Genomic DNA, 23064 nt, shown 5'->3' with positions numbered 1-23064 from the left:
TAGAGATAAAACTTTTATGATATTCAGTATTATAAACAATCTGAACTTTTCTTCTATTTTGTATCCAAAAAGGTAATCTTTTATACTACCATAAATTATATAGGCCTTAAGTTTTTGTGTAGCTTTGAATATGATTGTGTTTGAACTAAATGATACATAGGACACTCAATTTTTTGTGATTCAGCATTTTTGAGTTAAAATAATGAAGTGATGGAGGTTTTTTATTAAACTGATTATTTCTTCAGAATATTATCCAAGTTACATAGATTTGTGGTAAAAAAAATTCCGTGCTGGAAAAAATATTTTCATTTGCATGCATATATCTTTAATTCTCAGAGGGGTAGCCGTGTTAGTCTGTAGCCACAAAAATAACGAGGAGTCCGGTGGCACCTTAAAGACTAACAAATTTATAGGGGCATAAGCTTTCGTGGGTAAAAACCCACTTCTTCAGATGCATGGAGTGAAAATTACAGATGCAAGCATTATTATAGCTGCATAACAGGTATTGTGACGGGTTGAATCACAGAAACTCCCTTGGGAACTGCCACCTGATGTGCCAAGACTACTTCTGATCTTGTTTTCCGTGCCAGCTTGGGACTTCAGTGCCTTGCCTGGTTTGAGCCAGACACACTTGCCTGCTACAAACACAGACCCAGGTCTGAACCACGTCCCCCAAAAGCTGCAGGCTTAATTGAAAACAGCTTAAGAAGTGTTCCTGTCTCCAACACTCAGGTACCCAACTCCCAATGGGGTCCAAACCCCAAATAAATCCGTTTTGCCAAGTATAAAGCTTATACAGGATAAACTCATAAATTGTTGGCCTTCTATAAGACTGATAGAGAGAGATGCTCAACTGTTTGCCCCCCTCCTCCCCCAGGTATTAATACATACTCTGGGTTAATTAATACAGTAACTCCTCACTTAACGTTGTAGTTACGTTCCTGAAAAATGCGATTTCAAGTGAAACAGCCCCATAAGAATGAATGTAAATGCGGGGGTTGGGGGGGTTAGGTTCCAGGAAAAAAAATTTTTTTGCCATACAGTACAGTACTATAGTTGGGAGGTGCCCCCGCCTTACCCATACAGGCACAGCTCACTGGCACTAGAGACAATGAGGTAGGCAAGGAGGCTGAAGGTGCTGTAGGCTAGGAGAAGCATGTTGAGCAGCAGCTTCCCCTACTCTGCAAGCACCAGGGGTGGGGGGCTCAACCCTCTGCCCGCCCACGCCACCCCTTCCCACAAACCCCTACCTTTAACCCGCCTCTTCTTCCTTCCCTCCTCCCCCTTTACTCTGCACGCCGTGTCCTCGCTCCTCCTCCCCCTGCCTCCTGCCCGTGGCAATCAGCTGGCTTGCAGTGTTCAGGAGGGAGCGGGGAGGAGCGAGGACACGGCGCACAGGCTCACCTTCACTCCCCTGCCTCCTGAATACCGCAAGCCAGCTGATTGCCGCGGGCAGGAGGCAGGAGAAGGAGGGGGGAGGTGCGAGGACTCAGAGTGCAGGCTCCCTTCTCTCTCCCCTGCCTGCGGCAATCAGCTGGTTTGTGGCATTCGGGTGGCGGGGGAGAGAGGGGAAGCCTGCGGGCCAAGTCCTCGCTCCTCCCCTCTTCCTCCTGAAGGCCACAAGCCAGCTGATTGCCGGGGGCAGGAGGGGGAAGGCGCTGATCCGTGGGGTGTGCCGGCGGGCAGGAGGCACTGTTGGTGGGGGGTGTAGGGGAGCTGCCAGCTGTGGACAAAGCAGGCAGCCAAATGACGTTATAGCGAAGCATTGCACAACTTTAAATGGAGCATGTTCTGTAATTGAGCAGGGACGTAAGATCGAAACAACGTTAAGCGAGAGGACGTTAAGTGGGGAGTTACTGTAAGTAAAAAGTGATTTTATTAAATACAAAAAGTAGGATTTAAGTGGTTCCAAGTAATAACAGACAGAACAAAGTGAATTACCAAGCAAAATAAAATAAAATATGCAAGTCTAAGCCTAATACAGTAAGAAAGTGATTACAGATGAAATCTCGCCCTCAGAGATGTTCCAGTAAGCTTTTTACAGACTAGCCTCCTTCTAGTCTGGGTTCAGCAATCACTCACACCCCTGTGGTTACTGTCCTTTTTTCCAGTTTCTTTCAGGTATCCTTTTTGGGTGGAGAGGCTACCTCTTGAGCCAGCTGAAGACAAAATGGAGGGGTCTCCCAGGGCTTTATATAGCTTCTCTCTTGTGGGTGGAAACCCCTCCGTTCCCCTGTGTAGAATCCCCTTTACAAGATGGAGATTTGGAGTCACCTGGGCAAGTCACATGTCCATGCATGACTTAATTCTCTACAGGAACGTTCCCAGGAAAGCTCAGATGTGGATTGGCATCTATCAAAGTCTATTGTCAGCTTAAGTGTTTCTTGATTGGGCACTTACTGAGAATAGTCTTTTTCTCAAGAAGCTGACCAAATGCTTCACTGAGGTTACTTAAAATCAAATAAGTACACAGCCAGTATTCATAACTTCAAACACAAAAATGATACATGCATACAAATAGGATGAATATATTCAGTAGATCATAACCTTTGCAGAGATATGTTACATGGCATATATAGCATAAAACATATTCCAGTTATGTCATATTTACATTCATAAGCATATTTCTATAAAGCATTATGGGGTGCAACCTCAGAGGTAAAATAATGCCTGCATCTGCAATTTTCACTCCATGCATCTGAAGAAGTGGGTTTTTTACCCACGAAAGCTTATGCCCAAATAAATTTGTTAGTCTTTAAGGTACCACCGGACTCCTAGTTATCTTTAATTCTGTTGACTAAAAATGTTACTGATACCTTAAATTGGGATGAGATTGCTCCCAACTTCTCCATTCAACAAACTAAAGATATGCACCAAAAGTAACAAAATAAGATCTGGTTTTCTTTCCTCCTTTATAAGGAAAAGAAAAGAAAAAGAAAAAATCAGTGTTGGCTTGTGTACGTCCAGTTCAATAACCATTCTATTATGCAACAGCGATAAAGTTCTGGAAATTCAATTTTTTTAATATTAATGTACTTTCTTTTAATTGATGAACGCCCATTCACATCTAGTCCAAGGACATTTTAATGAAATCTAAGAGCAATAATATTAGCCAAATGGAGCTAAAATGTATTATGTGTTTCTAGGTGAATTTTTGTAAGATGCCAATGAAAATGCGCCTCCCAATCAAATGCAGTATTCGACGAAACTTCCTATCGGGCATTCATGTTGAGTTCAAACAGTCTCCTCACCAAAGAAGCTTACGGGCACAGTTGAATTGGCTTCAGGTATCATTTTTATTATTCACTGTAGGCTGAACAAGAATTGCTAGTAAGCGTTGAGATCAATTCCACAGCAGGTGAGATCATCTGAAGCTGACAGTCCTCTTGTGGTAAAATAAGAAGGGGCCACAAGGTATTTGTGGTGAATAATCCTTTGATCTGGACCTCACTGTTAGCTTTGCTTCATCAGCTTAGATGACCTTAAAGACATGCTACAGGACTTTACTGTATCCCAGAATTTCACAGGTGGTGCTGGTAAGCAATCTATAGGACAGAATAAAGACGAGTGGGAGACGTTATAATTGAGGTCATGATGGAAATCTTGTTGTGGCAGAGAAAATAATTATAAACGTTGTCAGCATTTAAATTGTTGTGTATTTTGCATTTAGTTATGAGATGTCCCTTACTCTCTGTGCTGTACCTAGAGGTTCAGAGTCCAATCCTACAAGAATTACCTGGCATGGTGTTTACTACTGTGAGCAGTCAACATAGAAATTGCTGTTCTTGGTAGTAATAGTTGGAAGGTTTGGGTTCTTCAGTGTATTGGAAGTCTGAAGCAATATTTGTACAGTAAGAACATTTCGATTGTAAAACTTGAGCTTCTAGGCCTCCCCTTCGCCACTCCCTGTAATTGTAATTGCATACCCATTCATGCACTGCCATGAATTCAGCACCAAAGGTAAATCTTCTGAAGTGCTCTTAAAGTAGAAATAAAGCTATTACATTTGACTTGTAGATTCTGATTACATACAAGCTTAGCAGATTCTAATGTTCTTCAGTCAAAAGAAGAAAGGGAGAATATTTGCTAAAAGCGTTCTCTGAAGGGTAGATAATACTTTCTTAAAGAATGAGAAATAGGAGTTTGTGGAGGAAGAAAACTTGTGGTATTCCAGTATTAATACTTCTGCAAAGAACCTCTCTTTAAATAACCAGCTATGTTCCTCATAACTGGATATTTTTTTCCAAATCCTGTTACTTGACTCAAGGCCACAACTGAAAGTGTTTTTATATTCCATTTCTTTTTATTTGCCTAATGATATAAAAACCTTACAAACCTAAAAAGTTCAGTCCATTTGAGAAATTTTAAGAAATTTATCTGTCTACCAAGCTCTCTTAGCTTCTTATAATGTCACTTCAGTCATTTATAGCTTCGTGTTCGCATCAGCACTTCGTACTTGGAGGAGTAATACAATATGGTACCAAGTATTCATTGTATGCCACATTTAGTTGGAATCTCAAATCATAACGTAAGGCCTATGTATGGAATGGGGCATGTGACCAGGCTGTTGAAAGTGGAGTTTACAGAGACCATCTTATTTGATTTGAGCCAAATCCTGTAAAACCTTTTTTTTTTTTTAAATCCCTTTGAAATAAAGGGGAGTTGATTTTAGTGGGAGCCTGTAAGTAAGGACTGCAAGATATGGCCCCTCACTATTTAAAATATAAAACAGCAACAAACAGTCAGAGTGTTTTTAATAGTACCTAAACCCCTGCCTGTGCTGAAATTTGAAAGCTTATTTGCACACTTCCAATCACAACTGTTATTCTGTTGGTCCTAACTGTTCTTGATAAACAGGTGCTAGCAAGGCTTCAGATATCAGGGTAAACACAAAATAAGATTGCAAATGACAACTTTTACTCCAAAACATCGTTATATACCTAAGCTGCTTAAGCCACCTGAAGCCAAGGAATCCTTTATAAATCTTACTCTCACTAAAATACTGCTCATCTGATATGACTTTGTTTCAGGTTGATAACCAGTTACCTGGTCCAATGTTCCCAGTTGTGTTTCACCCTGTAGCCCCTCCCAAGTCAATAGCTTTGGATTCAGGTAAGTAAATGCAAGAGTAATCTAAAATTAGTTAGCCATGACATTAAATATTTTGATTTAACTGCAGAATGGAATCCATTATAAAACTAATTTGCACTTTTTTTATTAGAGCCAAAACCATTCATAGATATCAGCATCATCACTAGATTCAATGAGTACAGTAAAGTACTGCAGTTCAAGTAAGTAAAAGCATATTATACCTTGCTTTAGAAATGTTAATACCTGTGGAGCTAATACTTTGAGCCCAGTGGTTCTCAAACTGGGGCCGCTGCTTGTGTAAGGAAAGCTCCTGGTGGGCCGGGCCAGTTAGTTTGCCTGCCGGGTCTGCAGGTTCGGCTGATCGTAGCTCCCACTGGCCGTGGTTCGCCGCTCCAGGCCAATGGGGGCTGTGGGAAGTGGTGGCCAGCAAATCCCTTGTCCCGCGCTGCTTCCCGCAGCCCCCATTGGTCTGGAGCGGCGAACCACGGCCAGTGGGATCCGCGATCGGCCGAACCTGCAGACCCGGCAGGTAAACAAACCGGCCCGGCCCGCCAGGGGCTTTCCCTACACAAGCTTCGGCCCCAGTTTGAGAACCACTGCTTTGAGCCTGTACCATTGCATGCTAAGATGCAATTAGCGTACCAAGTCTTCCAATCCAAGTACTAAAACAAGTCTCAGCATGAGCCAGTTTGATTAGATACAAAAACACATTCAGAGAACATTTGTGTTGTAAATGCAGTTTTCCCCCCGCAGAAGCTGACAAATCATTGTGACCACCCAGGTAAATGGGCAGTTTACATGGGAGTTTTACAGTGGTCAGAATCAGAGTTTAAGGATCTGAAACCACTTATCCCATGACCTTTACTACTTTCTCAGAATGTATTTCATGAAGCAATTGTATTGTAATGTATGAAATTCCAGTTAATTATTAGGATAAACCCTAAATAGATTAGATTATTAATGTATTGTGCCTTTTCTGTGTTGAATTGCAGCCTATTATTAATAGCAGAACTCTTCAGATGTCTTTCTGTTAGGCCCCTCCAACTATAAACTGATGCTTTTAATACTCTAATCAGAGCATTAAAATATTGTTATGAGCTTGAACACTTAATACCCAGCATGTGGTTGTTAATTTAAATCTGTATCTATAAGATGATCTGTGATTATAAGTATGCAAAAGTCAGTCACCATATTTTTCCTTTTATCTTTTCTTAGATATTTCATGGTTCTTATCCAGGAGATGGCATTGAAATTGGATCAGGGGTTTCTAGGAGCACTTATTGGGCTTTTCACCCCATCTACTGATCCAGAAGCTGAAAGGCAAAGGGTAATGTGTGTTTAGGGAAAAAGTATTTATTTTGCTAAAACAGGTTTGATTTATTACCATGTGAATTAGATATTTTGAAAATCAAATTTAAAACAAATGGAAAGCATCTTCCAAACTGTAAAATGACTACCAGTTGAATGCTCAGACAGTTGGGGAAAAATATATATTCTCAAATTGAAGTATAGAATTGGGCCCTCTATTAGTTTGTGCGGGCTCCTAGTAGTAGTAGCTTGTCAGTGTTTGGGTAACTACTATTCATAAGAAATGTTAAAACACTTGTTTGAACAATGCACATTCAACTTGTGGATCTCATGGCTACAAGGTGCTGGGGGCCAAGATTGCAGTAGGATACATACAATTATTTTATAGGGCTAATGAAAAAATGCACAGTTAACTTACATATAGAGTATCTTTAATTGAACCTGTTAATAGTTCCCATTTTAATTGACTGTCAGATTGAACGCAAGAATGGCCATACTGGGTCACACCAAAGGGCCATCTAGCCCAGTATCCTGTCTTCTGACAGTGGCCAATGCCAGGTGCCCCAGTGGGAATGAACAGAATAGGTAATCATCAAGTGATCCATCCCTTGTCACCCATTCCCAGCTTGTAGCAAACAGGCTAGGGACACCATACATGCCCATCCTGGCTCATAACCATTGATGGACCTATCCTCCATGAATTAATCTAATGCTTTTTTTAAACCCTGTTATTGTTTTGGCCTTCACAACATCTTCTGGCAAGGAGTTCCACAGGTTGACTGCGTTGTGTTAAGAAATACTTCTGTTTGTTTGTTTGAAACCTCCTGCCTATTAATTTCATTTGGTGACCCCTAGTTCTTGTGTTATGAGAAGGAGTAAATAACACTTCTTTATTTACTTTCTCTACACCAGTCATGATTTTATAGACCACTATCATTTCCCCCCTTAGTCGTCTCCTTTCCAAGCTGAAAAGTCCCAATCTTATCAATCTCTCTTCATACAGAAGCCGTTCCATACCCCTAATAATTTTTGTTGCCCTTTTCTGAATCTTTTCCAATTCCAATATATCTCTTTTGAGATGGGGCAACCACATCTGCACACAGTATTCAAGATGTAGGTGTACCATGGATTTATATAGAGGCAATATGATATTTTCTGTCTTATCTATCCCTTTTTTAATGATTCCCAACATTGTGTTAGCTTTTTTGACTTGCGGCTGCACATTGAGTGGGTGTTTTCAGAGAACTATCCACAATGACGCCAAGATCTCTCTCTTGAGTGGTAACCACTAATTTAGACCCCATCATTTTGCTGTAAAGTATGCATACTCATTCCATTTCTTCCTAAGGGAGCAGCAGGTGCTAGTTGTGCAGTGTAAGACAGGAGCATTTTTTTATCATCTATAGATCTTCAGAAATAAAAAGATCCCCCATAATTTCTGCGTGAGAGTAGCTCCTACAAACTGGTTTTGAAATGAAATGTTCAAACCCATAAAGTTTCTTATTTCCAGGTGGAACTGAAGGCCCTCTCTAATTGAGGGGAAAAAAGCTTTAGGTGAACAAGGACTTCATGGAAATCATAAGGGTTTATAATTTGTAGTTCTCAGCACTCCATCTCAATGAATAAAGTAATAAAAAACTAAAGAATGACAGAAAAATCTTGAGTGAGATGGAATAAATGTGAGAAGTTATATTTGTCATCAAATCAAGAAAATTTACCCATCAAAAGAAAAACGTGTGTAATAGGTCATCTAGAAAGTATTAGTTTGCACTTCTTTGAATAAGGAAGGAATGAGCATAGTTATCACAATTTAGTATATGATGGATAATTATTCTACTGTACTTGTGTATTTGGAGGACATCTCTGCTACAGCTCTCTAAGCAATTGTGTAATTATTTTACTTTTACATTTCTTTGATCCCATAGCTTTTTTTTTTTCCATTTTGAATTCAGGTTGACATTGAGGAAACCAGAGTTTTGATTTAAAATTTTCTTTTTTACAAACAGACAAAGTTAATTCAGCAAGACGTAGATGCTCTTAATGCTGAATTGATGGAATCTTCCTTAACTGATATGTCAACCCTCAGTTTCTTTGAGCACTTCCATATTTCTCCAATTAAGGTATGTTGTAGAGGAAAATACTTCAGAGAAGCAAAAACCTTAAATAGTATCTCCTAATTTCTTTATCATGTTTAACTAGCCATTCACATTGATTGGATTAAATAACTATTTTCTAGCCTTTCGTTTACAGTAATATGACCCTGCAGGAATCTGTGACTTGTCAGATTTTCAATACTTGGTGGAAATGTTTTTCAGTTGATCTAGGAATCATCAACAAATATTTGTTTTATGTTCCTTCTGCACTTAATAACAATAACTGTCTACACAGAAGGCTATAATGGATGTCATATGGATGTCAAAACTAGAAAGAATATAAAAATACTAACATATATAATGGTGAAAATGTTCACCTTTTTAACAGATGTGAACAATCTGAATAAAAAGCATTAATCTTTCGTTATACTTAATGTCCTCTCTTTCATTTCTTTTGTTTACCTTTTTATTCCAGTCACAGTAAGGGAAGAAAGCTCACTGATGGTTGTAGTCTAGTTCTGCATCAACCTGTAGTATTCTTCCTCTGCAGTAATGAGTTAATTGCTTAGAGTAGTGTTTCCCAAACTTGGGACACCGCATGTGTAGGGAAAGCCCCTGGCAGGCCGGTTTGTTTACCTGCCCCGTCCGCAGGTTCGGCCGATCGCGGCTCCCACTGGCCGCAGTTCGCCACTCCAGGCCATTGGGAGCTGCTGGAAGCGGCATGGGCCAAGGGACATCCTGGCCGCCACTTCCAGCAGCTCCCGTTGGCATGGAGCGGCAAACCGTGGCCACTGGGAGCCGCGATCAGCCGAACCTGCGGACCCGGCAGGTAAACAAACCGGCCTGGCCCGCCAGGGGCTTTCCCTACACAAGCGGCATCCCAAGTTTGGGAAACACTGGCTTAGAGGAACCACAGTTTTTGTAAAGAATTACACTTTTGTTTTTTATAGTATTACAACCTCAAGTATTCAAAAATCATGAATCATGCCCCCCAGAATATAAATGGCTTAAAATTGTTACATTGAAAAAATAATAAAAGATCTTGATTTCTTCTTACTGGGCCTTATTTCTGAATCTTTAGGGTGTATTTGGGTTACATTCTAAGCTCTAGTTGTGCTTCCTCTTCTCTCCCTTCTCCCAAATTAAACTAGTGATTGTAACAATCACATAACTTCAGGACAGAGTTTAAAAAACCACTAAATATCATGGGGCCCACAATAAAATGGTGGAATTTGACTGTACTTTCATTAACTCTTTGGCGCTACTTGTGGAATTTGGTCATATACCTGTTGAATTTCATTGGAGATGGCTATGCTTTTTGGCCTTTTGGAGCTCTATCTTAAGGGTCTGTAATTTTGGGGAAGAAGGGCTGTTTTTTCTTTCCACCAACTAGCGTGGCAGGTCCCAGTATGCAAAAAACCTGGATGGTAGCGAGGCTCAGAAATTGACTAAGGTGAACAGTTGGGGGGAGGGGGAAGGAAACAAAACCAAAACTTAAGCAAGGAGAGATACTAAGAAACCCCACAATAAGGTTGATGCAGTAAGCAGTTAATGAATATGGATAGAGAAGGCTCTCTGTTATGCTGCTCCCTGCAAAGGTAGAGAAATTTTGAATAGTCCCCCTACTTGCTAAACAGGTAGTTCTTCTTCGAGTGCTTCCTCATTTTGATTCCATTCTAGGTGTATGCACGCCCGCGTGCACAGTTGTCAGAGACTTTTGCCTTAGCGGTATCTGTAGGGTCGGCTGTGGTGCCCCCTTGAGTGCTGCGCTCATGCGTCAGTATATTAGGCGCCGACGACCCTTCGCCCTCTCAGTTCCTTCTTACTGCTCATGACGGTTGGAGTGCCTCATCTTGCCTTTAGCAAGAGCATTAGTGGTTCTTCATAGTCCTTTGTTCTACCTAATCTGTGTATAGTTAATAGTAGTTAGTTAGCTAGTCTTTGTAGTGTTAAGTTAGAGTCCTGGCTGGCAAGGTCATTGGTCCAGTCACGATCACTACTTGCATATTGACATCAGGGAATTCAGGGCTGTGCACCTGGTCTGGCTTGCCAAGTCTTCCTACCTAATATACTGGGCAAAGTGGTTCAGGTCCTTATAGACAACAATGCCGCTGTGTTTTATATCAACAAGCAAGGCAGAGCCAGGTCGACGGCCCTCTGTCAAGAAGCCCTCAGGCTCTGGGACCTCTGTCTGCAGTACGGTATATGTCTCATTGCAGCGCACCTTCCAGGGGCCAAGAACGCCTTGGCAGATTGCCTCAGCAGAATCATCTTGTCTCGCCAGGTGGTCAGTTTAATCTTCTGTAAGTGGGGAACTCCCCAAGTGGACCTGTTCGTAACCAGACAGATTAGGAAATGACATGTCTTTTGATCGATGAGAGGCTTGGACAGGGGGCCCTTGTCGGATGCTTTTCTACTCCTGTGGTCGGGGTCTCTGATGTATGCCTTTCCTCCAGTGCTGTTGCTCCCCAGGGTCCTTATGAAGATCAAGCAGCACAGAGCAAAGGTGATCCTCATGGCATCAGCCTGGCTGTGCTAGCACTGGGACAGCACGCTGCTGGACCTTTCGGTGGCAACTCCGTTGCAGTTGCGTCTTGGGCCGGAGTTGCTGTCCCAAAATCACGGCAGTCTTCTGCCTCCGAACCTGGCAGCGCTGCACCTGATGGTTTGGCTGTTGTGTGGTTGAATGAGTGGGACAGCAGTGCTCGGCAGAGGTTTAGCAGATCCTGTTGGGAAGTAGAAAGCCCTCTACCAGAGCGACCTACCTGGCTAAGTGGAAGCTGTTCACTTTTTGGACCTCAGAAAAAGGTGTCCAGTCTGAGCGGGCCTCGTTGCAGCTCATTCTGGAATACCTTCTGCATCTCAAGCTCCAGGGTTTGTCCCTTTCATCGATCAAGATCCATCTGGCAGCCATCTTGGCGTTCCATCCACTGCTCAAGGGCAGGTCAGTCTTCGGCCAGGACATGACTGCCAGATTCCTCAAGGTCCTTTAGCGCCTCTACCCGCACGTCAAGGATCCTGTTCCTCCGAGGGACTTGAACTTGGTGCTGTAATGGCTCACGGGGTCCCCTTTCAAGCCTTTGGCTTCCTGTTCTCTCCTTCTCTTGTCCTGGAAGATTGTGTTCCTGGTCACGGTGACTTCGGCCCATCGAGTCTTGGAAATTCGGGCGCTCACTTTGGAGCCGCCTTATACGGTTTTCTACAAGGACAATGGAAAGCGGAGACCACACCTGGCTTTCCTTCCCAAGATGGTGTCTCAATTTCATTCAAGCCAGGACATTTACTTGGCTACAAAATTGTTCATCACGGTGGCTGACAGGATGAAAGGACACCCTGTATCTGCCCAAACAATTTCTTCTTGGATCACTGCCTGCATTCGCTTCTGCTACAATCAAGCGAAGGTGTTGCCCCTGGCGGTTGTCACTGCCCACTTGACCAGAGCACAGGCCACTTTGGCAGCCCAGGTACCTATCCAGGGCATCTGCATGGTGGCCACCTGGTCGTCCGTCCATACGTTTACGTCCCACTACGCACTGACCCAGCAGGCCCGGGACGATGCTTGCTTTGGTAGGGCAGTACTGCAAGCCATGAAACTGTGAACTCTGAGCTCACCTCCCTAGATACTGCTTGAGAATGCTAGAATGGAATCGACGTGACCAAGCACTCGAAGAAGAAAAAACGGTTACCTTTCATAACTTTGTTCTTCGAGATGAGTTGCTCATGTCCATTCCATTACTCACCCTCCTATCTCTGTCGGAGCTGTCGGCAAGAAGGAACTGAGAGGGCATAAGGTTGGTGGTGCCTAATATACTGATGCGTGAGCACAGCACTCAAGGGGGCGCCACAAACAGCCTTAAGGCAAAAGTTTCCGACAACTGTGCACGTGGGCGCGCACACACCTAGAACGGAATGGACACGAGCAACACATCTCAAAGAACAACAGTTATGAAAGGTAACCATTGTTTGCCTGAAGAGACTCAGAACTGAGATCACATATTGTCAACACTGTGAAATGTGTAGTTCCAGAGAAGAATTCAGGATAGTTAAAATACAAGCCTTTTTTGCCAATACTAATTTCCATCAGGACCCAAATGAGTCACTTATATTCCACATTCTTTTCTGGCAGTGAACTTGATTGATGTCATCATGACTTATGAATAAACTTTGGCGTTATTCTCACGATTTTTATGAACAGAGGATTTTGTTTGCGTTTTACTGTGCTCTGTGCACATGGTAGAGCCCTGCAAATCCACGGATAGCCACAGATATCCACGAACCATGTTTCCAGCTTGCAGATGGATGCGGATCCAAATTTTGTATCCATGCATGGCTCTACACATGGGTGAATAAAAGAGCTATTAAGGGAACTTGATCACTATTTTTTAAGCGCATTGCAGGTGTAACTGTTAAAGTAGTGCAATTTTTAAAAACCAAGTTAAATATAAATAATTTACAAACATGATTGTTGGATTTCATATATACCTGTTGATTTCACTCGTTACAAATATTTTTGTCTTGTAGTTGCATTTGAGTCTGTCTTTGGGTTCAGGTGGAGAAGAATCAGATAAGGACAAAAAAGAAATGATTGCTATTCATTCGATCAACTTGCTATTGAAAAGTATTGGGGCTACTCTGACTGATGTGGATGATCTTATATTTAAGTAAGCTGATACTTCTGGCTAATAGATTTTGACTGTTAAATTTGTAAATAGAGTTAGTGAATTCTTGCAGGTATTTCAGTTCTTCAGCAGTAGTCAGTAAATGATAGGTCTGATTTAACGATTATAATGAATTTAATTGCTCTGTAATCAAGTAAGGTGACATGCATGTAAAGTATGTGTGTTATTTTTAAAAGCGGACTTGAGCTCCTCGAGGGAAGGAGATGAATGGGAAAGGAAGGGTATCTAATTGTTCTAAATCCTGGCACTGCATCTCTTGGTATCCTTTGCTCCCTACAAATGTATAAAGTAGTGCTCTAACTGCATTACTGAATAATGCACAATAGAAAGGTATAGGTTAGTTAAATACTCTAATACTAATCTCTAGTTACTAAGTCCATAAAAGATTTTTTTTCAGTTATTAAAAGTTCCTATTTGTCTTTCAGACTTGCTTTCTTTGAAATTAAGTATCAGTTTTACAGGAGAGACGAGCTACTAAGGAGAGTTGTTACACATTATAGTGAACAAGTAAGTTCATTCAGTGAATTCTACTTTTTAAATATATATTTTTAGGATAAATATACCTGCCTGGAATGTGAAGCTTTTGTGAAATAGTTTATTTGGGTATAAACTATTAATTTTACAAATCCATTGTTCATAGTCATTTTTGTGGCAAAGCATCTAAACCTGAATTACCTCTACTTCAAATGGATTTCAGTTTCAACAGTTCCTGCTTTTTCTTTTGCCCACCTATGTCAATACAGTACTAGACTCATCATCCACCATGACATTCTAATAGAGCTACTTGTACATGTGCCGCATCTTTTGTCATAGCCAGACCCTTTCACAATCACTCAAACAGAGCATACTTACTCCTGTGCCCATGTAGTGCTTTTATCCTGGTCTATAGCATTACGCAGTACTTCTGCTAAGCCACTGTTTTAATACCATCTTACTTGTGCTTGAAAGATTTAAAAAGCTATGTTATATAGATTTTTAATTCTAACTTGGGTGTAGTGTTAAACAAGAGCTGATATGTACTATGTCCACTTTTGTTCTTCATTTAGTTCTTGAAGCAGATGTATGTTCTTGTACTGGGTTTAGATGTCCTGGGAAATCCATTTGGCTTAATCAGAGGTTTGTCTGAGGGTGTTGAGGCTTTCTTCTATGAGCCTTTCCAGGTATGATTTCTTCTTTTAGGTCACTGTATTAGTCAGTTAACTATAGATTGCTAAAAGTATTTTGGAACCTGATGAAGAATTGGGAAATTGTGACACTTGCTACTTGAAGAAATGTCTTGTTAAAGGGTATGTCTATACCACAATAGAAGATGCATGGGATGGCTGCGGTTGGCCCGGGTTAGCTAACTGTGCCTTGCTGGGCATGGGGGCTATGATATTGTAGTGTAGATGTTTTGGCTCGGGATGGAACTCAGGTTCTGAGACCCTGCAAGGGGGGAGAATCTCAGAGCTTGGGCTCTAGCCCAAACTCAAACGTCTACACTGCTGTTTTTAGCCCTGAAACCTGAGTCCCGTGAGCCCCATCAGCTGACCTGGGCTCTGAGACTCAGTGCTATGGGTTTATCACCGTGTAGACATACCCTAAATGAACGGACATTTTCCAATGCACAGCAGTTGCCATTTGATTCTTGAAGAGCTGTAGGATGAAGAGAGGGTTTTCTCTCTCTCTCTGTATTTTAATTTGTAGTAAATTTCATCTTTAGGGGGCTGTTCAAGGACCTGAAGAATTTGCTGAGGGCTTTGTGATTGGTGTAAAGAGTCTTCTTGGTCACACAGTAGGTATGTATCATGTACCTTTGTCATTGACAAAAGTACTTATTAACCTAGTTCTTGTACTGTATGACCAAATGTCTTTGCAGAGCTTTTGCAATTTTAATTTGGTTGAGAAGCATTTTCAAAACACTAATCATGGGAATCATGGCAGAAGCTGTGCTAGAAAACACTGGCTGAAGAGATCTCTGAGCTATTAGCAATTATTTTTCAGAACTCATGGAGGATGGGAGATATCACAGAGGACTGGAAAAGGGCAAATATAGTACCTACCTGTTTTAAAAAAAAGGAGTAAGGGCAACCCAGGAAATTATAGACCAGTCAGCTTAACTTTGGTACATGGAAAGATAATGGCGCAAATAGTCAAGCAAACTGTTCATAATCACCTAGAAGATAATATGCTGATAGTAGCAGTCAACATGGATTTGTCAAGAACAAATCCTGTCAAACCAACCTAATACTGTAACTCCTCACTTAACGTTGTAGTTATGTTCCTGAAAAATGCGACTGGCTCTGATAATTGTAACTTTTTTTAGTAAACAATTCTGATAGTGTAGAAGTCAAACCTCCCTTGCTGCAGTTTAAGCCCCTTTACTTCGTGTTTTGTCCTTAGGGGTTAAGGAGAAGAATGTATCACCCTCCTTTTTATAACAACCTTCTGCCTCTTCTGAGAGGGCTTTGATGGGGAACCTTCTCTCCTGAAGGTACTCAAAGACTTATGTCCCCCCTCAGTTTTCTCTTCTCCAGACTAAACAAACCCAATTTTTTCAATCTTTCCTCAAGGTCATATTTTCTAGACCTTATATCATTTTTGTTGCTCCCCCCGGCCTTTCTCCAATTTGTCTTCATCTTTCCCCAAGTTTGGTGTCCAGAACTGGACAGAATACTCCAGTTGAGGCCTTATCAGTGCTGAGTAAAGTGGAAGAATCATTTCTTGTGCCTTACTTACAACAGTCCTGCTAATACATCCCAGAATGAAGTTTGCTCTTTTTGAAACTGTTTTACATTGTTAACTCATATTTAGTTTGTGATCCATTTTAATAAAGTACTCTTTCCTAGGCAGTCATTTCCCATTCTGTATTTGTGCAGCTGATTATTCCTTCCTCATCATAGTACTTTTCATTTTCCTCATTGAATTTCATCCTTTTAATTCCAGACTATTTCTCCAGTTTGTCAAGATGATTTTGAATTATAATCTTGTCCTCCAAAGCACTTGCAACCTCCCCGAGCTTGGTATCGTACACAAACTTGATAAAAGTGTATTCTCTATGGCATTATCCAAATCGTTTATGAAGATATTGAATAGAACCTGACTCAGGACAGATACTTATGGGACCTCACCTGATATATCTTTCTAGCTTGACTATGAACCATTGATAATTACTCTGGAGTACAGTTTTCCAACCAGTTGTGCACCCACCTTACAGTAGGCTCATCTAGGCTATACTTCCGTGGTTTGTTTATGAGAAGGTGATGTGAGACAGTATGAAAAGCCTCACTAAAGTCAAGCTATACCACATCTACTGCTTCTCCCCTATCCACCAAGCTTGTTATCCCGTCAAAGAAGAATACTGTAACTCCCCATTTAACGTCCTCTCGCTTAACGTTGTTTCGATCTTACGACCCTGCTCAATTACAGAACATGCTCCATTTAAAGTTGTGCAATGCTTAACTATAACGATGTTTGGGTGTCTGCTCTGTCCACAGCTGGCAGCCCCCCATCAGCTCCTCTATGCCCCCCCAGTGCCTCCTGCCCGCTGGCAGACCCCGTGGATCAGCGCCTACTGCCCGCGGTGATCAACTCTGGCTTGCGGCATTCAGGAGGGAGAGGGGAGGAGCGAGGACTCGGCGCTCTGGCTCCCCCTCCCTCCCCTGCCTCCCAAACGCCGCAAACCAGATGATTGCCTTGGGTAGGAGGCAGGGGAGGGAGTGGGGAGCCTCTGCGCGGAGTCCTCGCTCCTTCCCCGCTCCCTCCTGCCCCCAAACGTCACAAGCCAGCTGATTGCCGCGGGCAGGAGGGAGGGGGGAGGGAGGAGTGAGGACACGGCACACCTCCCCCCCCCTCCCCTGCCTCCTGCCCAAGGCAATCATCTGGTTTGCGGTGTCTGGGAGGCAGGGGAGAGAGGAGGAGCCTGCACACCATGGCCTCGCTCTTCCCCCCCCTCCCTCCTGCCCCCTAAACGCTGCAAGCCAGCTGATAGCTGCAGGCAGGAGACAGGGGAGGGAAGGGGGAGGAGCGAGGATGTGACATGCGGAGTAAAGGAGGAAGAGGAGAGGGAAAGAAGAGTGGGGTTAAGGGTGGGGGCTTGGGGGAAGGGGTGGCGTGGGCGGGTCAAGGGTTGAGCCCCCTGGCCCTGGTGCTTGCAGAGTAGGGGAAGCTGCCGCTGCTGCTGCGCAATGTGCTTCTCCTAGCCTACAGCACCTTCAGCCTCCTTGCCTGCCTCATTGTCTCCAGTGCCAGTGGGCTGTGCCTGTGTGGGGTAAGGCGGGGGCATCTCCCAACTATAATACTGTACTGTATGGCAAAAAAAAATCTTTCCCTGGAACCTAGCCCCCCATTTACATTCATTCTTATGGGGAAATTGGATTCTCTGAACATCGTTTCACTTAAAGTCTCTTTACTCAGCACTGATAAGGCCTCAACTGGAGTATTCTGTCCAGTTCTGGACACCAAACTTGGGGAAAGATGAAGACAAATTGGAGAAAGGCCGGGGGGGAGCAACAAAAATGATATAAGGTCTAGAAAATATGACCTTGAGGAAAGATTGAAAAAATTGGGTTTGTTTAGTCTGGAGAAGAGAAAACTGAGGGGGGACATAAGTCTTTGAGTACCTTCAGGAGAGAAGGTTCCCCATCAAAGCCCTCTCAGAAGAGGCAGAAGGTTGTTATAGGTTTGTAAAAGGTTGTTATAAAAAGGAGGGTGATACATTCTTCTCCTTAACCCCTAAGGCCAAAACACGAAGTAAAGGGGCTTAAACTGCAGCAAGGGAGGTTTAGGCTAGACATTATCAAAAACTTTCTAACTATAAGGGTGGTTAAGCACTGATACATATTACCTAGGGAGGTGGTGGAATCTCTGTCATTGGAGGTTTTTAAGAATAAGACAAACACCTGTCAGGAATCATCGTCTGGGTAATATTTAGTCCTGCCTCGGTGCAGTGGACTGGACTAGATGATCTATCAAAGTCCCTACTAGTCCTGCAATTCTATGATTCTGTGCTAGGTGTTATAAAGTCTGCCACTCATTCTACAAGTGCTTTGTTCATTTGCAGATTATTAATAGTAAACGCAATTAACTGAGAATTCCTAGTTTTCAGCATGATGGAGAAAAAGGCAGCTAATTTATGAAAATGTAGAATGCATTGTCAGTGCTGGGATGATAAACAAGTGATAAGTATTAGACTTTGAAGAAATTTTTTGGAGACCATGAATAGTATATCCAAGATAAAAAGCAACAAAGAGTCCTGTGGCACCTTAAAGACTAACAGATGTATTGGAGCATAAGCTTTCGTGGCTGAATACATGCATGCGTCTGACGAAGTGGGTATTCACCCACGAAAGCTTATGCTCCTATACATCTGTTAGTCTTTAAGGTGCCACAGGACTCTTTGTTGCTTTTTACAGATCCAGACTAACACAGCTACCCCTCTGATACATATCCAAGATAGTAACCATTGCTTTGGCTAATTTATTAAAGCATCTATTTTAAATACTGTATCAGTTGTTGGAAAAATTCAGGTAACAGAGGATGAACCTGACTGTGCTAAAAATGTTTCAAGGCATGCCAGGTCTATATGAAATATTTGTCCTTTGCTACAATAAGTTTCATGCCTATACACTGGAGCCTGTTGCTTGAAAGGTAATGTGGTATTCCATGCTTCTAGTGTGATGATTTTACTAAATGATCATATTGTTAACTTTAGCACTAAAAGATTTCTCTGAATTGCATGCTGTTTAAATTGTATATTATGGTTTGTCCATTTTTAAATATTAAGAAGGAACCATGTGACTTAATCTCTCCTTGGCTGACAGGGGGCGCAGCTGGGGTGGTATCTCGGATCACTGGTTCAGTTGGAAAAGGCTTGGCTGCTATAACTATGGACAAAGAATATCAGCAAAAACGGAGAGAGGAGATGGGCCGTCAGCCAAAGGACTTTGGTGACAGTTTGGCCAAAGGAGGAAAAGGCTTTTTACGGGTATGAAATTCAAACTAAACGTACAGTGAACTGACAGTTGGGTCTGTGCTAGAAAATCATTATCTACGTATATGAAACAATTTAATGGTATCCTCCATACTCAGTTTAATGAACTAATAAAAGAAGCAGAAACTGAAGAAAAATAATTAAAGTATATTTACATAGCATGGAGTTGTGGATATTATTGTAGGGTGATTTATTTTCTGTTTCTTCTAGAATCTACCTGGGAGTGTCATAAAAAGATTTTAAATTTTTAAAAAATATCTGAAGAGGAAGCATATGTAGACAAATTGCTTCAACATTTCTGAAATGTAATGTACTTAGATTCTGAAGTGTGTTCTGTTCCTGACAATGATACATGTATTTTGAAAAATAAGACACCTAATAGTATAGATATGTGACATGAGGCAGAACGGGGAGTGTTGAGAGTTAAAATCCAAGAGATAATATCTGGTCATAAGTAAGTGAAATTCTAGTTAACAATAGTATTGTCCTGTAAGACCTAAGTATTACTGCTCATTATTATCAACTTCTGTAGATCTAACACAAATATGCTAAATGTTTCTGAAAGAATATCAGTTATAGTATTTGAGCTGCTGTCTTTTTGTAGCTTGCCTTTGCAAAGTAGGAAGCTCATATCAAGGGTATTTTATTTTAAAAAATCTATCTTGATGGGTAAGTGTGAAGAACCATGCAATTAATGTATTTTATAGATAATAGCTGTATCGGGAACAGAGAAGGAAGGAGGCTTCCACTCCTTTCCTTATTTGACTTCCCACTCTTTCACATAGGAGTAAAGCTGAAGGTAAAAAGGGAAGGACCAACTGGGGCCCCTTCCAACCACTTTAATCCCCTTCCCCCTGGCTAGCAAGTTTCTTGTGGCCTGAAACTTACTGGGTTTTAGATCTTGAGTGATTGTCCCTATGTGTAGTGCCCTTCAGGTTGCACATGCTCTCCATACAACAAACACTGTCAGTACAGGATTCTTCCCTTTGGATTCTGGGCAACACCAAGAATGTTCACCAAGGTGCTATCAGTGCTGGCAGGTTACTTCTGCTGACAAGGAGCGACAGTATTCCTTTACTTAGAGGATTGGCTCCTAAGGGACAATCTTACTGTGAAACGTAAGAAGCAGCTTCTAGATCTCTTTGACAGACTGAATTCAGGGTGAACCTGAAAAAGTCCACCCTAGAAGCCACAGTTGTGGATGAGGTTGAATGCTGTGACTGCCAGGATATATTTACCAGATGACTAGTTCCTCTCCATCAGTCTCATACAGTGAACCCTGATGACCCTCAGGATGTCCATACAATCCTGGCACTGTTGGATCATATAGCCACAAGCACCTATGTGATCCCGTTAGCTGGGCTTCATGTCCGATGTATGAAGGCTTGGTTACAGACTATGTATACCCTGGTTCAAGCATAGACTCAACCTGCTAGTCAGGGTTCCCCAGAGGTTCTTGTACTCTCTTACTTGATGGGAACACAGACAAAAAAATGTGTGTGCGCATATCCATTATATGAATACCGTTCAACTCCCTGCTCCCAACAAAGACCTTGACCATGGATGCATCCCTCATCAGTTGGGGAGCACACATGGAGGGACAGGTATATAATATTACCTATAGAAATATTGTTATCTTATATTTACCTATCCCTCCATGTGTATATAATCTTGAGTTCTGTTGTAGGTTCTGGAGGAGAGTATTCCTCTACTGGCCACAGACCTTCTGTCCCATCTCCTTCAGTTTTTCTGTTTGTCCGGTCTCTTTCACACTTCCCCATGTTACCCCAGCTTCTTGTTTCAGTTTGACCCTTGGGGCTCCTCGTCCCTGAACTCCCTGTCAGAGTCCTGGTTACCCCACGCACTGGCTCCCAGTCTTCTTCACACCCATCTCCCTGTTTCTTCCTCCCTCCCCACCCTGGGCTCCTTGTCCAAACTGCCTTCTCCTTCTCTCCCGTACCCCACTTTGGTTCTTGTCCTCTCTGCATTGATTTAGGCTGCTGATTCTACGAAGTTACTTGGGCACTACGGGGGAGCACTGGAAGCACAGGAGAGAATCTCTCTTCTCTCAGTTCCTATGCCACACCATAGAGGCTCCTGGCAGTTGGGAGGAGCAATTCCAGTGGAGGTGCTTCTCAGGTCCTGCCTCCCTGGACTAGAACATACTCAATAGCTCTGTCAAGATGGTCTTGCCCAGTCAGCTGGGTAAATAGGACCTGTGAGGAGATGTTGCATGGAAAGTACAGATGGACTCTTAAGAGAATTTAGCTGCCAGATTCTTTTAAAAAAAAAAAATCTCTACTGAGCATGTGTGAACTGAGATTTTCAGGAAGATAGTAATTTGGCCAAATGTGGGCTGTTTCTCACGGAAACCACAAAGGAAACAGATTGCCAACCCCAGGGTGTGACCCACCTGCCAAATTTCAAGTCCCTGCTTGCAAAGTGGTTCGTTCACCTCAGGAGCCACCTCCTTGTGGCCAGGCATGGTGGCAGTCTCTGTGTATGGCACCCCCTGCCAATAGTCATTCCATCGTTGCGGTGGTCTCTCTCCCTGCAGCTTGGCCTTCTGGCCAGGTTATGCTTTAATCCACTCCTTCCAGGGTAACAGAGTCACACCCAGCGATAGACTTTACAGTGGGCCTTCCATCTGTCTTGGTGGTTGGAGGTTGTCACAAATCCACAGGATCAGTGCTACGGCCCCAGCTACATTGGTGGCTGGTATGGAAACCCTGGGATCTTGTAGCTGGCAGCCAAGGTCTTCTCCCTCAGACTCCTTGCTGCCTCCCTGGATCATATCCTACCTTTTTTATCCCCCAGAGAGAGACACTACAGATTGTCTCCCTGCAGCCCTTCCAAGCTGGGTTTTGGTATCAGTTAAGCTTTTTTGCTCTCTTCCTTGCAGATGCTGCTCGGTATGTTAATTGACCTCTCAGGCCCACATTAACCTCTTCAGGGTCTATGTGGGGTACACATACCCCTCATTGCTCCAAAGTACGGAGACACTACTAGAGCTTCTAAATTAAACAGTTATAAAAATATTTTTTAACATGGGCAAAAATATTTTCTCCTAGTCTTGTTTTCAGAGACAGATGTAACATATTTGCTAAAACTTTCCAAAAATGTTGAATATGAGTCAGAGACCTAGCATGTAAAACTTCAGCTGAAATTTTTCAGGTTCTGGACAGGTTAGAAGAACTGAAAACAGTGTCATAATAGGAAGTATTGGGGGAGCCTTAAGTACAGGCAGCACTCTCAGCTCACCTATCATTACATATGTAAATAAGTTACTAGTTGTATTCAGTTTTGGAAGAACTCACTCCCCAGGTGAACAATTGAAGAAGGCTGTGTCCACCTTTATTGTCTGTGACAGAAACAACTATAAGATGCAGTAAAAGGGCCCGTGTGCAAATTCAGATCACTGAACATTTGCTTCACCAGAGAAGAAAAGCAAGCTTCTAATCTGAAGTAACATGCAACAAAATGATTTTTTTAAAAAAATCTGTTAAAGGTCTGATGAGCATGGAACAAATTACCACAAAATAAACACTACGTTACCTACACGAGGTTTCTCTGAAATGGATGTACATGAGGTTTCTCTGGAATGGATGCTAAGTGCCAACGTGATCCATTTTATCTCAAGTGAGAAATTCTTCCTAGGAGATGAAAGGCCATGTTTACGTCCAATGTCTGTTTTTAATGTGGGTTTTGATTCATACCCTATCATCTTTATGCTAGAATTATTTGCTACGTGAAATGCAAATTAAGCACATTAGGAACTGCTAATCATTGATATTCAAAAGAAAAAACATTTAAGCTCCCATACTTGCTCAGTAGTGTACATTGAGTGAAATGCTTTTTTCTAATCTTGTTTACTGACAAATTAATAAAAGCCTGTTTGCTATTCTTATACCGTACTGCCAAT

The 23064-nt window shown here is 42.2% G+C and overlaps 1 protein-coding gene across 8 annotated transcripts in view; it reads left to right on the top strand.

Annotated features, from left to right (window-relative positions):
* The window catches only part of VPS13C (vacuolar protein sorting 13 homolog C), a 213820-nt gene that overhangs the window by 168210 nt on the left and 22546 nt on the right, over positions 1 to 23064 (top strand). For all 8 annotated transcript variants that reach the window (XM_065558347.1, XM_042853814.2, XM_005285023.5 and 5 more), the window contains 10 exons: positions 3147 to 3287; positions 5031 to 5112; positions 5222 to 5291; positions 6307 to 6418; positions 8406 to 8519; positions 13014 to 13153; positions 13597 to 13678; positions 14218 to 14331; positions 14874 to 14949; positions 18973 to 19136. In XM_065558347.1, coding sequence (XP_065414419.1) covers positions 3147 to 3287; positions 5031 to 5112; positions 5222 to 5291; positions 6307 to 6418; positions 8406 to 8519; positions 13014 to 13153; positions 13597 to 13678; positions 14218 to 14331; positions 14874 to 14949; positions 18973 to 19136 — 1095 coding nt within the window. The remainder of the gene's footprint in view (positions 1 to 3146; positions 3288 to 5030; positions 5113 to 5221; positions 5292 to 6306; positions 6419 to 8405; positions 8520 to 13013; positions 13154 to 13596; positions 13679 to 14217; positions 14332 to 14873; positions 14950 to 18972; positions 19137 to 23064) is intronic.

This window comes from Chrysemys picta, chromosome 10, assembly GCF_011386835.1.
Source record: "Chrysemys picta bellii isolate R12L10 chromosome 10, ASM1138683v2, whole genome shotgun sequence".
In the NCBI taxonomy this organism is placed as follows: Eukaryota; Metazoa; Chordata; order Testudines; family Emydidae; genus Chrysemys; species Chrysemys picta.
This window is presented reverse-complemented; position numbering and strand designations above follow the sequence as displayed.